This window comes from Anomaloglossus baeobatrachus, chromosome 5 (assembly GCF_048569485.1).
Source record: "Anomaloglossus baeobatrachus isolate aAnoBae1 chromosome 5, aAnoBae1.hap1, whole genome shotgun sequence".
Classification (NCBI taxonomy): Eukaryota; Metazoa; Chordata; class Amphibia; order Anura; family Aromobatidae; genus Anomaloglossus; species Anomaloglossus baeobatrachus.
Window position 1 is genome coordinate 389,101,818 of NC_134357.1, and position 17,014 is coordinate 389,118,831.

General features: G+C 45.4%; 1 protein-coding gene and 2 non-coding genes across 3 annotated transcripts in view; 1 reads left to right on the forward strand and 2 right to left on the reverse strand.

The window, feature by feature from the left end:
- Nucleotides 1–8,606: 8,606 nt before the first annotated feature.
- On the reverse strand, nucleotides 8,607–8,678 carry TRNAC-GCA (transfer RNA cysteine (anticodon GCA)). The gene has a single exon. It is a non-coding gene; the product is annotated as a tRNA-Cys (tRNA).
- Nucleotides 8,679–9,700: 1,022 nt separating this feature from the next.
- TRNAC-GCA (transfer RNA cysteine (anticodon GCA)) lies at nucleotides 9,701–9,772 on the reverse strand. The gene has a single exon. It is a non-coding gene; the product is annotated as a tRNA-Cys (tRNA).
- A 233-nt stretch (nucleotides 9,773–10,005) lies between these two features.
- LASP1 (LIM and SH3 protein 1) overlaps nucleotides 10,006–17,014 on the forward strand; it is a 106,676-nt gene continuing 99,667 nt past the window's right edge. The window contains exon 1 of the mRNA XM_075350111.1: nucleotides 10,006–10,269. Within this exon, the coding sequence (XP_075206226.1) occupies nucleotides 10,018–10,269 (252 nt within the window). The 5' untranslated portion in view covers nucleotides 10,006–10,017. The remainder of the gene's footprint in view (nucleotides 10,270–17,014) is intronic.

The following is a 17,014-nucleotide window of genomic DNA, read 5'->3' on the forward strand; positions in this document are numbered from 1 at the left end:
TCATTTTAAGATCTGGGTAAGATGTCAGAATGGGCAGATACTTGGCAAATGAGATTTAATGTTGATAAATGTAAAGTAATGCACCTAGGACGGAGTAATCACTTGTAAGGCCACATCTGGAATACGGGATCCAGTTTTGGGCTCCACATTTTAAAAAGGACATTCAGAAGTTAGAGTCAGTTCAAAGGCGGCAACTAGACTATTACAAGGAATGGAAGGCCTCCCATATGATGACAGGTTGAAAAAGTGATATATGTTTAGCTTAGAAAAAAGACGTCTCAGAGGAGATCTCATTTATATGTATAAATACATGTGTGGTCAATATAAAGGACTGGCACATGACTTATTCCTTCCAAAGACAGTACTAAGGACCAGGGGGCATACACTGCGAGTGGAAGAAAAGCTATTCCGGCAGCTAAATAGGAAAGGGTTCTTTACAGTTAGAGCAGTCAGACTGTGGAATGCCCTACCACAAGAGGTAGTAGTGGCAGATACTATAACAGCTTTTAAAAAAGGGCTGGATGATTTCCTCAGTACACAAAACATTGTTGGTTATAAATGACTTAGTGACTAAATGTAGAACTGGTGGAGGAAGGTTGAACTAGATGGACCTAGGTCTTTTTTCAACCTAAGTAACTATGTAACTATGTAAGGTGCGCAACCAAATATTAAGTTGAGAGTGCCAACAATTTTGTCCAGCCCATTTTTGGAATTTCAAGGGTGCCAAAACTTTTGAGCATGAATGTAATAAACAGTGGTATCATAGTACAGGGTTAATGAAAACACAGAGATGTCACAGAACAGAGATAATCAACTCAGTGATGTCACAATATCATACCTCCCAACCGTCCCGGATACAGCAGGACTGTACCGGATTTGAGCGGGTGTCCCGGTGTCACGATCGTGAGCCATGTGTCCCGTGGCTCCGCCCACCCGCTCTCTCTCCGTCTGACTTTCTCCCCCTCCTATCCACATGAGCAGAGCCGAGCGCTACTTCACTGCTCTGGCTCTGTGTGCTGCTGCTGTCATGGGTCGGCGGCAGCAGCAATTTACTGGCTGCCGGCGCTTTAAATCCGGCACCTGCAGCCCAGTGCACTGCTCACTGCTGGGCTGATTGTGTACGGTAGTTCGTCTGTGGGCGGAGCTACCGCGCACCATGCTGAGCTCTGTCCACAGATGAAGAGACTGGAGGGAAAGGAGCTGCATTACCAAGGAATCGTGATCCCTCACCTACCCAGAGCTGTATGCCCCAGCCCTTTCTTCACCAGAGCTATATGTCTCCAGTCACCCCCCTCACCAGATCTGTATGGCCCCCTCACCAGATTTATATGCCCCCCAGCCCCCACACCAGATTTGTATGCCCCCAAGCCCCCACACCAGATTTGTATGTCCCCCAGCCCCCCCCACCAGATCTATATGCCCCACAGCACCCCCCAGCTCTGTATGACTCCATCCCCCTCCCACCAGATCTGTATCCCCCAGCCCCCCCTCACCAGATCTGTATGCCCCAAGCCTCTCCTCACCAGAGCTATATGCCTCCAGCCACCCCCCCCACCAGATCTGTATGCCCCCCAGCCCCCTCACCAGATCTGTATGCCCCAGCCCCCTCACACCAGATCTATATGCCCCCAGCCCCCTCCCACCATATCTATATGCCCCCAGCCCCCTCCCACCAGATCTGTATGCCCCCAGCCCCCCCATCGGAGCTGTATGTGCCCCCAGAGCTGTATAAGCCCCAACACCAGAGCTATATGCCCCTTAGTAATATCTATGATACCAGTAATTTGTATGCCCCACAGTAAAGTGTATTTCCCCCAGTAATGTGTATACCCCTTAGTAACGTGTATGCCCCTCAGTGAAAAACACAGACGTTCTTCACTGACGTGTTAAACACGCATATGTCCCTTCACACTCCATGATATACGGCACACAGTGGTTGCCCATGTGCAATCCGTGATACGTGAGCCGTACTCCGTGATTGCACATGGACATATACTCACCTGTCCCCGCTCCTGCTCTCCGTGGTGCTGAAGAGTCCTGCGATTCAGCATCCAGCCACCGCTCTCTCACCTCTGCAGCTTCTTCCAGGTCGGCTCTGGCTGCATAAATGAATATGCATGCCATAATGAACCAGGCAGGAAGAAGCAGAGAGCAGCTGCTGAACTCAGCATCGCTGGAGGAGGTGAGTTGAAAAAGCTTTTTATTTTAAATGTCCGTGTTTTTCTGGTACGTGTTTCACGGATCCACCATAGTGTGGTCCGTGGGACATCAGTGATGCCAGAAAAAAACGACATGTTTCTGTGCGTCAATCATGGATACACATGTACGCCGCACGGAGACACGGTCAGTGAAAAATCACTGATGTGTGTGCAGACCCATTGATTATAATGAGTCTGCATAAGTCAGTGATTTTGGTACGTATAAAAACTAGCACATACATACCAGAATCACTGACATCTGAAACAGGCTTAGTATGTATGCCCCCTCAAGTACTTTCTATGCCCCAAGACATTCCTGTGATGTATATACTATAACTCCAGCCCCTCCTGTGCTGTATATACTGTAGCCCCCAGCCCCTCCTGTGCTGTATATACTGTAGCCCCCAGCCCCTCCTGTGCTGTATATACTGTAGCCCCCAGCCCCTCCTGTGATGTATATACTGTAGCCCCCAGCCCCTCCTGTGATGTATATACTATAGCCCCCAGCCCCTCCTGTGATATATACTGTATATATATAGTGTATATGTGTATATATAAATATATATATATATATATATTATATAAACCCCCATCCTCCCTTGTGATACATACACAGCGGTGTCAGTGTGCACTGTGCGTGGCTAGGTCTGTTAAAGTGATGTCAAGTGATCACATGCTAAGGAGGAGCTGGACAGAGACAAGCGGGGTAGGTGAGTGCGGCTGCTGCCAGCTTCCCCATATTGTTACCTCCAATGTGTGTATATATCTATGTATGTCAGTGTAGATGACTGTGTATAGATTTGTCTGTTTATATGTATTTTAGGGAATTTGTCTTCAAATATGTACCGTATACAGTTAGGTCCAGAAATATTTGGACAGTGACACAATTTTCGCGAGTTGGGCTCTGCATGCCACCACATTGGATTTGAAATGAAACCTCTACAACAAAATTCAAGTGCAGATTGTAACGTTTAATTTGAAGGTTTGAACAAAAATATCTGATAGAAATTGTAGGAATTGTACACATTTCTTTACAAACACTCCACATTTTAGGAGGTCAAAAGTAATTGGACAAATAAACCAAACCCAAACAAAATATTTTTATTTTCAATATTTTGTTGCGAATCCTTTGGAGGCAATCACTGCCTTAAGTCTGGAACCCATGGACATCACCAAACGCTGGGTTTCCTCCTTCTTAATGCTTTGCCAGGCCTTTACAGCCGCAGCCTTCAGGTCTTGCTTGTTTGTGGGTCTTTCCGTCTTAAGTCTGGATTTGAGCAAGTGAAATGCATGCTCAATTGGGTTAAGATCTGGTGATTGACTTGGCCATTGCAGAATGTTCCACTTTTTTGCACTCATGAACTCCTGGGTAGCTTTGGCTGTATGCTTGGGGTCATTGTCCATCTGTACTATGAAGCGCCGTCCGATCAACTTTGCGGCATTTGGCTGAATCTGGGATGAAAGTATATCCCGGTACACTTCAGAATTCATCCGGCTACTCTTGTCTGCTGTTATGTCATCAATAAACACAAGTGACCCAGTGCCATTGAAAGCCATGCATGCCCATGCCATCACGTTGCCTCCACCATGTTTTACAGAGGATGTGGTGTGCCTTGGATCATGTGCCGTTCCCTTTCTTCTCCAAACTTTTTTCTTCCCATCATTCTGGTACAGGTTGATCTTTGTCTCATCTGTCCATAGAATACTTTTCCAGAAGTGAGCTGGCTTCATGAGGTGTTTTTCAGCAAATTTAACTCTGCCCTGTCTATTTTTGGAATTGATGAATGGTTTGCATCTAGATGTGAACCCTTTGTATTTACTTTCATGGAGTCTTCTCTTTACTGTTGACTTAGAGACAGATACACCTACTTCACTGAGAGTGTTCTGGACTTCAGTTGATGTTGTAAACGGGTTCTTCTTCACCAAAGAAAGTATGCAGCGATCATCCACCACTGTTGTCATCCGTGGACGCCCAGGCCTTTTTGAGTTCCCAAGCTCACCAGTCAATTCCTTTTTTCTCAGAATGTACCCGACTGCTGATTTTGCTACTCCAAGCATATTTGCTATCTCTCTGATGGATTTTTTCTTTTTTTTCAGCCTCAGGATGTTCTGCTTCACCTCAATTGAGAGTTCCTTTGACCGCATGTTGTCTGGTCACAGCAACAGCTTCCAAATGCAAAACCACACACCTGTAATCAACCCCAGACCTTTTAACTACTTCATTGATTACAGGTTAACGAGGGAGACGCCTTCAGAGTTAATTGCAGCCCTTAGAGTCCCTTGTCCAATTACTTTTGGTCCCTTGAAAAAGAGGAGGCTATGCATTACAGAGCTATGATTCCTAAACCCTTTCTCCGATTTGGATGTGAAAACTCTCATATTGCAGCTGGGAGTGTGCACTTTCAGCCCATATTATATATATAATTGTATTTCTGAACATGTTTTTGTAAACAGCTAAAATAACAAAACTTGTGTCACTGTCCAAATATTTCTGGACCTAACTGTATGTGCTATGCCTGTACCCACGATCACGACTCACTGTGTTCTGGAGGCAGGAGGTCCTGACCTGCGGGGCTGCACGTCTCCTCCGCAGGAGAACGCAGGAGACCACAGCTGCCTGTGCCCATGATCAGGACTCGCTGTGTCCTGGAGGCAGCGGGTCCTGACCTGCGGGGCTGCACGTCTCCTCCGCAGGAGAACGCAGGAGACCACAGCTGCCTGTGCCCATGATCCGGACTCGCTGTGTCCTGGAGGCAGCGGGTCCTGACCTGCGGGGCTGCATGTCTCCTCCGCATGAGAATGCAGGAGACCACAGCTGCCTGTGCCCACGATCAGGACTCACTGTGTCCTGGAGGCAGCGGGTCCTGACCTGCGGGGCTGCACGTCTCCTCCGCAGGAGAACGCAGGAGACCACAGCTGCCTGTGCCCATGATCAGGACTCGCTGTGTCCTGGAGGCAGCGGGTCCTGACCTGCGGGGCTGCACGTCTCCTCCGCAGGAGAACGCAGGAGACCACAGCTGCCTGTGCCCATGATCCGGACTCGCTGTGTCCTGGAGGCAGCGGGTCCTGACCTGCGGGGCTGCATGTCTCCTCCGCATGAGAATGCAGGACACTGCAGCTGCCTGTGCCCATGATCAGGACTCGCTGTGTCCTGGAGGCAGCGGGTCCTGACCTGCGGGGCTGCAAGTCTCCTCTGCAGGAGAACGCAGCTGCCAGTGCCCACGATCAGGGTTCATTGCGCTGCGGTCTCCTGCTGTGTTCTCCCTACGCAGGACGCATGCAACTGTAGCAAACAATGGATATGCTGTGGTCTGGAAAGACGCTCCGCAGGTCAGTGTTTGCTGCAGAAAAAACAAGCACAGTGGGCACGGAATTTCTAGAAATCCCTCCACTGTGCTTGTACTGTACAACGCAGCATTTTGGACACAGCAAAAACATGCTACATCCAAAATGCTGCAAACACTGATCGTAGGCACGCAGCCTTAAACAATGTGATCAGCAGTGCTGAAAAGGATTGGATGTGGGCGTGACAAATTGCAAAATGGGTGTGGTTAGGGGCGTGTCCTAAAATTGCTGCGGCGCGCTATGCATTGCACAGACTTTGTCCCTCTTTCTCATCTTTAAATGTTGGGAGGTATGCAATATGGAGATAATACACACTGTGATGTCAGAGTACAGGGGTAATGAACATTGATGTCAGAGGACTGGTATAAAACACAGTGATGTCATAGTACAGGGATAAAAAACAGTGATGTCACGGTAATGGTATAATAACCATAGAGATGTCGCAATACAAGAACAATAAACACAGTGATGTCACAGTACAGATATAATTAACACAATGATATCCCAGTACAGGGATAACAAACTGATTTCACAGTATGGAGATAATACACACTGTGATGTCACAGTATAGGGGTAATGAAAACATTGATGTCACAGTACAGAGATAATGAACACAGTGATGTCACAGTACTGGTATAACCACAGTTATGTCATACTACAAGGATAATTAAACACAGACATATAGTACAGGGATAACAAACATAGTGATCTCATAGTAGAGGTATCATATGGTTAAGTTGTTATTAGCGTTAAAAAAAATTAAAAAACCTGCATTCTCCCTATGGCATACAAACGGGATCAGATGGAGCAAATTCATGTTAATGGGTTCTGTTGGTTTTTATTCAAAGGTTAATGTTAACTGAAAAAAAAAAAAAATCGAAGCATGCTATATTTCTGGCAAAAATGATGGAACTTGCAACAGAACCTCATGACGGGTTTCAACGCAAGTTGGACCTCGCCTAATCTGTGAAGACACTGTACAGCGATGATAAATACGACTTGAGAGATTTATAAATCTGTCTAAAAAACAACTTTCATTTTGTGTTCCGCTATGGGCAGCAAAAACATGCAGGTAGAATGCACACATGATGCCACGTGTATAAATGCTACTAACTTGCAGATATTGGTTAATTTGCAGGTTAATAGCGTTTGAATCCTGCCCGGCTGCCAGGAGGAAATTAACTTTAATCCTCCCGACAGTGTTCAGGTTTCAGTCATAGAGGCGGCGCAGGTTCAGCCACCGCTCTGTGTATGGAGAGTGGCGTCTATAACCGCACCCCGCACTGACTGGCAGCCTCCCGTACTGCTGAGCAGCTGTCAGTCGGTGAGGGGTGTGATTACAGCTCGTGCTCTCAATACACAGAGCGGTATTCTGTAGCTGCCGAGCCACTTCATTTCTCCTGTTCTCCTTTTATTTTGCAATATTACTTTTTCTCTCTCCTTTAAAGGAATCCTGTCACGTGTAAAAACGCTGTTAACCTGCAGATATACTGGGGTACTCAAATGGAACGTCACCCGGGGGCCTCAGTCCTCAACCTGAAATAAAGCGTCATCACTCATCAGTGACCTCCGGTATCGGGGCTGAGCTAGTCCCTGCTGTACTGAGCATGCGCCGGATGTTAATTCCTACGTATGCTCAGTAGGATCTTGTCATACTCACATATTCTTCTCAGTGCACAGTGACAGTGCACTCTCACCAGATCTGATCAGAAGTGACGAGCAATAGTGCGCATTATAAGGAAGGAACACAGCACGCAGGGGGAGAAGGGATCAACCTGGGGGACCCTGAAAGTGACATCAATTAGGACAAAAAGCATTATTAATTACGGACCACCCCTTTAAGTGAACGTTTTTATGCATTTTCTTTTGCATTCAACTGAAAAATACACTCCTAAGAAAATGCTGCTAACATCACTTTTTTGGGGGGGTGGTTCTATAAGATCACAAGTGTTTAATGCTATTATGTTGTGGTTTTGAGGCATTTTTTTTTCTCCACACAGTTTTTTATTTGTTTTTCATCCTCAAATTCAGTTTTTTATGTAATTTTTTTTGGCTGAAAAATCCAATTAAAAAACACTCTTCGACAAATCAACCTTTTTGGTGTGTATTTTGGTCTTTTTTTGTTGCATTTTTTTATACATGGACCTTTTTTTTTCTGTTGCTGCAGTTGAGTCAGAAAACAATTTCAAAGCAATTTTTTTCCAAGGAGAAATGCCTCCAGAATTAATATGTTGTCTCTTTTTCTACAATAAAAAATTCCCGTGGAAAAAAAACAGCAACATGTGCATTATATGAAATCTGTAGGAAGATTATTTATATTTTTATATGTAGATTTTGGAGCAGATGTAAAACCCAAATCAAATACTCTATGTGAACATACCACTGGTATTTTTATATCCAGTACAGACCAAATGTTTGGACACACCTTCTCATTCAAAGAGTTTTCTTTATTTTCATGACTCTGAAAATTGTAGATTCACATTGAAGGCATCAAAACTATGAATTAACACATGTGGAATGAAATACACTTTTTTTGTTAAGTATTTCATTCCACATGATGTTTTAATTCATAGTTTTGATGCCTTCAATGTGAATCTACAATTTTCAAAGTCATGAAAATAAAGAAAACTCTTTGAATGAGGTGTGTCCAAACTTTTGGTCTGTACTGTATATATACTGTATATAGGGTTTTTTTGGCTTCTATTTCTCCAGTATCCTTTAGTGTTGTTTTTATGCAGAAATTGACGTTTCTTCTTACATGTGAATAAAACATCAGCCTGGGCAATATAGACATATTCCAGAAGTGATACTAGCGGGTTTTGATGTGGTGTTTTATAGCAATACTCACTGCAAAATATAACTAAAAAACTTTATGTGAACACACCCCTGTACTATGTTGTAAGAATTCAGTTGGTCGTCATGAGCAACAGTGAGAAGTCTATCAGTTTTTATGTGTGAAACCATTGATATAATTAAATATATTCACCTATAAATATAAATCAATTATTTTATGTCATGTATCTGTGGTAAAAAAAAAATTAAAAAAATCCCAAAATATCAGAGAGGGGGCACCCGGATTTGAACCAGGGACCTCTCGATCTGCAGTCGAATGCTCTACCACTGAGCTATACCCCCTCCTTATGCTCTAGGATCACTTAGTCCTGCATCTGAAATAGCAGGTTCCAACACAGTGACTTCTGTATGGGGCTCAGTACGATCTCCTGTGGGAGGGTTCAATAGGATCTTCTGTATCGGGTCTCAATAGGATCTCCTATATGGGGGCTCAGTAGGATCTCCAATATGGGGACTCAGTAGGATCTTCTGTATGGGGGCTAGTAGGATCTCCTATATGGGGGTTCAGTAGGATCTCCTGTATGGGGGCTTAGTAAGATCTCCTATATGGGGGCTCAGTGCTATCTCCTGTATGGAGGCTCAGTAGGATCTCCTATATGGGGGTTCAGTAGAATCTCCTATATGGGGGTTCAGTAGAATCTCCTGTATGGGGGCTTAGTAAGATCTATATGGGGGCTCAGTGCTATCTCCTGTATGGAGGCTCAGTAGGATCTCCTATATGGGGGTTCAGTAGAATCTCCTATATGGGGGTTCAGTAGAATCTCCTGTATGGGGGCTTAGTAAGATCTATATGGGGGCTCAGTGCTATCTCCTGTATGGGGGCTCAGTAGGATGTATTCTATGGGGGCTCAGTACGTTCTCCTGTATGGGGGCTCAGTAGGATCTCTTCTATGGGGGCTTAGTAAGATCTCCTATATGGGGGCTCTGTGCTGTCTCCTGTATGGGGGCTCAGTAGGATCTATTCTATGGGGGCTCAGTACGTTTTCCTGTATGGGGGTCCAGTACGTTTTCCGTCTGGGGGCTCAGTACAATCTCCTTTATGACGGCCCAGTATGTTCCCCTGTATGGATGCCCAGCATGTTGTCCTGTAAAGAGGCACAGTACGGTCTCCTATATTGGGGCTTCATTTACTATTGTAACCTATCGCTTATTATAGTATCTCACCGATAACATCTGAACTGTTTGCAGTAGCACAGTCGTGGACAGGTTTTTATGTGACTAATTATATAGTATTCAAATCATCAACTATTTCATATAAATACAAATCAAATTGAAAAATAATATATTTAAATTAAAAAAAATGAAGGGGGCACCCGGATTTGAACCAGGGACCTCTCGATCTGCAGTCGAATGCTCTACCACTGAGCTATACCCCCAGCTGTAGATGGCCGTGAAACCGAGGGTTTAGAGCCCATTTAAATGACGTATGATGTGTACGTTTATATTACTGTAGGTAACCAGCTTCCGTTTTACCGTTTAGCGGCCGTGTATTATTATAGAAGCCGCACACTACGCAGCCGCCATGTATTATTATAGCAGGGCAGGAAGAGCACACAGGCCGCTCCCAGTACTCAGCGGAAACGTGCGCGTCCCCGTACAGAACCGCCCCCTGTGTGCGCGAATGTGCGCGCCCCCGACACCCCCACCCTCCTCCTGTGTTTGTCACCGACAGCGCGGCAAAGAGACAGCGAGAGACTGCTGGGGAGAGAGAGGGCGAGAGAGAGACTACGGGAGGAGCGCGGAGAGGGCAGAGACCGGAGGCTGTGACACACAAGCGGCTACCACCACCACATTACCGGGCACAATGAACCCGAGCTGTGCCCGCTGCGGCAAGATTGTCTACCCGACTGAGAAAGTCAACTGCCTGGACAAGGTATAGAGACCACCGTGTGCGGCGCAGGCAACACTGGGGAAGGGAGCAGGTCATATGCATGTATGTATGTATGTATATATATAATACACACATACTGTGCGTGTGTATATATAATATGTATGTGTTTATATGTATGTACAATATACGAAGGTGTGCATATTATTATACCCTGCGCCTTCACCTATGTGTGTAAAATATATATATATATATATATATGTGTGTGTGTGTGATATACATAGATGAGGACACACTCCCTGTATACTGCACCTCATACTATATATGGATGTATATATAACACATGTGTGCATAGTATATACATAGTGCACATTGTACACTGAACCTTGGCCTATACGTGCATGTGTATATATCGTATATACATGTCACATGTATGTGGTATACATAGATGTCCTCATTGTATCTGTGCATATATGTATGGTCTTTCAGGCTTTGTAATTATCTTTATCTATCTGATATGCACTGTGTGTGTAATAAATATATATATATATATATATATTATTACACACTGATTCCTGACACATTGCCTGTCTTTAGCCTGTTTGAGCATACATTCTTCTCTCCATGCTACCGTCATGCCAGGTATCCCACTGTCCAGGCCTAATAGGATAGGAGTGAAAGGCTTGGGCGCCTTTTTGGGCAGTGTTGGTGGTCTGTGCAGGTAAACATTCTATATTATTGGCTATACATTTGTAAGAATGATGGGGGAAGAGGGGCGCAGAATTGCCCAGTTATTGTGTGGCAAATCTTCCATCTTGCGTAAAAGTTTCTTCCTTGTGTGTCAGGATTGGGCGTCTTACCACACTGTCTGCTGCCCTGTATTTCAGGATTGGGCGTCTTACCACACTGTCTGCTGCCCTGTATTTCAGGATTGGGCGTCTGACCACACTGTCTGCTGCCCTGTATTTTGGGCCCTTTTCCTACCTTGTATCTGGCAGTGACTGGTGACCCCGTCCTCCCGTGGCCTGTCTCCCGTGGGCACTGGCACGGTACAGACGCCAGGCTCTGCCCCCCCACACACCGGCTGATCTTTTCATTAACCTCACGCTTTCTGTATAATATAATAGCCTGGGATCCTATTACCCTAATAGATGTCTTCATTTCATTTTGCAATGAATGTCTTCCTGTAAAGGCCAATCACCAGAAGACCTGTCCGTGTGTAGCAGCTGTCGTCTTCACCCACAATCATATTTCGCCCTGCTGTCATCTGGGAACGCTACAGGTCCCTCCAGGTATCTGGTTACCCGGTGAAACCTATTATGACAGTATTATTCAGTGAGTGGCGACATGGCGGGGCCTTGATCATGTTTGCTTGTATAGAATATTTATTATATCTGTAGTGTATGTATACAGCATATCTGATGGATATGTACATATAAAAGTATTGACCGGTGGTTGGGAGACATTTGCCTGCAGAAAGATACAATGAATGACTGTCCTCCTGTAACACATGGGTTCCGTTAGTGCAGTACACAATGTGACAGGCGGCTGATGGGGGCGCACTTCCCGAGTGCCTTATTGCAGTCACTCCTCTTTCTTAGGGCTGTGTTTTCTACATCCCCTCTATCTGAATATGCTTTATGTGAGCGATGCCCCTCTCTTCGCCCCATATGAATGATGGCTTCCGCCCTCCCCTCACTAGCAGCCATGTATGCGGAAGTCAGACCATCCTGGCATCAACTGCACAACACTAATTTTCCCAGAATTAACTCCTTGATGGCTTCGTCCGTTATATATATTGTTCCTCAGTGCTGAAGAATTTCACCCATCACCCGCCCCCCCCCAAATACGCAGATATTAGACCCCAAACCTGCCCAACCACAGCAGACTATACTGGGATGTTGTTCTGCATTATTGGCCACAGTGGTTGCGATCAGATCCTATTCCATATTAGAGGTGGCAATGGATATCATTTTTGGGGGGAGTAGGTGAGGCGGAAACAGTGATTTTATCATCCAGGGAGGGTCTCCTACACGCCTCATTCCTCACCTGAATTACAGGGGCTGGGGTAATCTTCACTTGTGCACTGTTTGGGATTACTGGAATTCTGTGTTCCTACAGGGGTTAAATCAATTCATGGACCCCACCCTTTGCTGGGTTTGACCCTTGGAGTTCATTTTCCCAGGGCTAAAAAATCTTGTAGCAATCTCGCCTCCCCTCCCCCGCTAAACATCTCCTTTTGTGATTAGCTTCCGTTCATGTGAATAGAGACTTGTGTGTTTGTGTAAGTGCACGTCTGATGTTGAATTTTCATGTTTCCTTATGCTCACATTTTTCACGGTCAGACCTGTTGCGCAAAAAGTTTCTTCTGGTTCACGCTTGCTGGAGTTGGAATTCTTCTGGGGTCTCTTGGGGGAGAGATGGGAAGACTGAGTGGAGCAGGGAGATGCATTAACGGCTGTTTTCCGGCTTCAGTCTGTTGAGTTGCTCCCATGTATCGGGGATTTATTTCTTCTGAAGTTCATGGCTCTCTAGTTTATTGTACCATCCGTCTGTTGCACACATCATACCGCCAAACATTAGCATCTGCATTAAAGCTGCAACCGGTGGCGTAATGTAAAGCTCATTGGCCCCGATATAATATCTCCAACAGGACCCAAATGTGACCCACTATAGTTACGCCCCTGAATCTAAATACCAGACCCTTTCAGTTGTACTGAATCATATTTAAAGGGGTCTTGTCACCCCGCAAAAAGTGGCCAGATTTTTCACTTGTCTTATTCACATTGCTCCAATTAGTATTGTTTTCTTATTCTTTTTTTAATCCAGCATACAGTTACGGAAGACATGACCTATTTTATATTCGATGCTCCTTTTTATACTCTTTACAAGGGGGTGTGGCTTACAGTATTGGGGCATGGCTTTAGGCTGCTTTGCATTTTTTACCCTTTGAGCACTTCCCCTTGTAAAGACCATAAAAACTTGCAATAAGTAGGCACCTATGTCTCAAGCCCTATGGTAAATGTCGGCTATGTGCACACGCTGCGTTTTTTTTGACGCTGCGTTTTTGGCCGCTAAAAAACGCACCCGCGGCAAAAAATGCATGCGTTTTTGATGCGATTTGGTGTGTTTGGCTGCGTTTTGCTGCGTTTTTGCAATGCATTGCATGGGGGGAAAACACAGAAAAACGCAGGAAAGAATTGACATGTCCATTTTTTTTTTTTATTTTTTTTTAAGCTCAAACGCAGCTTAAGAAAAAAAGTTGTGTGCGGACAGCAAAAATGAAAACTCATAGACTTTGCTGGGGAAGCAGTCATGCAGTTTTGAGGTCAAAAACGCAACCGAAAAACGCTGCGAAAAACGTAATGTGTGAACTTACCCTTAAAGGGAATCTGTCAACAGGTTTTTGCTCTCCCATCTGAGAGCAGCATAATGTAGAGACAGAGATCCTGATTCCAGCGATGTGTCACTTACTGAGGTGTTTGCTGTCATTTTAATGAAATTAAAGTTTTCTCTGCTGCAGATGTAGCAGTTACACAGAGCACATGAATGTGCTGGACTACCTGGCAGCAGGCCAAGTAGTCCGCTAATGATGATCTACTGGTGAGTAAACAGTGATTTTATCAAAACTACACTAAGCAGCCCAGTAAGTGACACATCGCTGGAATCAGTATCTCTGCCCCTACGTTCTGCTGCTCTCAGGTTAGGTGGCAAAAACCTGGTGACAGATTCCTTTTTAAAAGATTCAAAGAACGGAATAATCCGGAGCAGCAAGTATAAAATAAGACAAAAATAGCCCACTTTTGATTTGGTATCAGGTCCTATAAGTTACTATGAGATAAAATGGTGATCCGAGTTTGGTCCAGTAGAATTGTGTGAGTTCTTGTGTGATCTCCAATATATGTGCGCACAAGTACACCCTCCTGTCTATGCCACAGCAATAACAATGTGTGCAATGCAATTAAGGGGAACCTGTCACCAGATTTGGTGACTATAAGCTGCAGCCACCACCACTGAGCTTTTATATACAGCATTCTAGAATACTGTATACAAGAGCCCAGGCCTCTCTGCAGAATGTAAAAATCACTTTTATATACTCACCTAGGGGGTGGTCCGGTCCGATGGGTGTTGCTGATCTCCGGTCTTGCGCCTCCTCTTTGCTGTGATAGCCGTCCTCCTTCTACCCAGCCCCCAGTAAAGCTGGTGTCACACTAAACGACAGCGACAACGACGTCGCTGTTACGTCACCATTTTCGGTGACGTAACAGCGACCTTGTAAGTCGCTGTTATGATCGCTGCTTAGCTGTCAAACACAGCAGAAGCAGCGATCATAACGTCGCTGTGCTACATGTTCAGAGAGCAGGGAGCCGCGCTTAGCGCTGGCTCCTTGCTCTCCTGCAGCACACATCGGGTTAATTAACCCGATGTGTGCTGCAGCTACATGTCACAGTGCAGAGAGCAGGGAGCCGCGCGCACTGCTTAGCGCTGGCTCCTTGCTCTCCTTGCTACAGTATGCATCGGGTTAATTACCCGATGCATACTGCAGCCACATGTCACAGTGCAGGAGCCGGCACTGGCAGCAAGAGCGGAGGCTGGTAACCAGCGTAAACATCGGGTAACCAGGGAAAGGTCTTCCCTTGGTTACCCGATGTTTACGCTGGTTACAGCTTACCGCAGCTGCCAGTGCCGGCTCCTGATCGCTTCATTTCGTCGCTCTCTCGCTGTCACACACAGCGATGTGTGTGTCACAGCGGGAGAGTGACGACCAAAAAATGAAGCTGGACATTCAGCAACGACCGGCGACCTCACAGCAGGGGCCAGGTCGTTGCTGGATGTCACACACAGCGACAGCGACGGGACGTCGCTGCAACGTCACAGAAAATGGTGACGTAGCAGCGACGTCGTTGTCGTCGTCGTTATGTGTGACACCAGCTTAAGGATGACGCGTCTACATAATCCACACAGGCCGACATTGTGGTCCTGCGCAGGTGCATTTTGATCTGCCCTGCTGAGACCAGATCAAAGTACTGTAGTGTGCAGGTGTGAGGAAAGGTTAAAGACCGCCTGCACATGCGCACTACAATGCTTTAATCTGCCCTGAGAAGGGCAGATCAAAATGTGCCTGCGCAGGACCTCAATGCCGGCTAGTGTGCATGTTGTAGGACATGTCATGCAAACGGGCTTCAGAATTTTGGCGGGCACTGTACCGCAGATCAGCGACACCCATCGGACCAAACCACCCTCTACGTCAATATACTAAGTGTTTTTTTTTTTTTTTTTTTAAGATATACACAGCGGCCTGGACTCATATACAGTATTCTGGAATGCAGTATATAAGATCTCAATGGTGGTGGCCGCAGCTTACAGTCACCAAATCTGGTGACAGGTCCCCTTTATGGGACCATTGCGGCCATATGGCAGCGCCTGGAACTAATCGATGTATGGGGCAGAACACAGGACCCCAATACATCACTAAGTGACCGTTACAGAGTAAAACTGTTTGTCTCCCATTCAAGTGCACAGTGTGGCTGCCCTGCACCCTATAATGGTGCCTCTTCATGGGGAAGTGTCATTATTTCCAGATCCAGTTGCATACTTGCTTTTTTTTAGTTGTGTAAAGGCGCCTGCAATTTAACCCCAGATATATGGGCATAGTGTGGATTTAGAATGCTGCAATGCAAGTCAATTTTAATGTGGGCATGAAGTTTCTGAAAACTCTACTAATTGTCACGTTACAATGACCGCTTATTGCAGATTTGTCATGAGCATTATACCGTAGGCAGGAGGCCGAAGCATTGGAAAAAGTAAAGTGAAAGTACTCTATGTTCAAGCCATCTTTTACAATAAGTCGCATGAGTCAGCCAGTATCTGTATATGTGCAGATACAAAGTGTTACTGGGTGCATGGAGGGTGAGGGAACATGATCGATAGGACCAGATTCTGAGGGAAAATGTGAGAAACGATACATTGAGTTGTGATAGGCCTTTCTAAATAATGTGTCTTTAGAGCACGCTTAAAAACTGTGTACAGTAAGAATTACCTGTTCATTTGGGACAGTGCATTCTTGAGAACTGGTGACATGTTGTGGCTACTGGGCAGGTAAGAAAATGGCCATTTTGAGATGCAAAACATCTCAAAAACTTTTTTTTGTAGTTTGGTGCAAAACTGTGTAGACTGTAGGTGAGAATTTATACGTTTTTGTAGTGTTCTGAAGTAGGTAGACAACCAGTGCAATGACTGGCACAGCAGTATAGTTGATGGTCAGTAAAGGTCTGCTATACTCAGGATAGATTGGAACGGTGTGAGTTTAGTAAGAAGATGACATTGGTAGTGAGATACAGTAGTTAAGAGATTGAATCATAATGACAGTTTTTCCAGTTTCCATGGTAAGAAAGGGCAAATTCTGGAGATTTTTTTTGAGCTGAAGGTGACATTAACATAGCAATGATTAGATATAGGGAGTGAAGGAAATGTCCGAGTCAGTTTCCATCCTAAAATAGCAGGCGAGCTGCCTGGGAGTTATGGTGGCACCACAATCTGCTATTTTGTAGTAATGCAGTGTGTGATGTCAGGAGAGGACCTATGTAATTTCGGTGCTATTAGCGTAGTGGTGGCAGAGGAGGATACATCTGCTGATCTGCCATTAGTAGTATAGAGAATAAGAGGAGACTTAAGGTACCGTCACACTAAGCGACGCTCCAGCGATCCCACCAGCGATCTGACCTGGCAGGGATCGCTGGAGCGTCGCTACATGGTCACTGGTGAGCTGTCAAACAGGCAGATCTCCTCA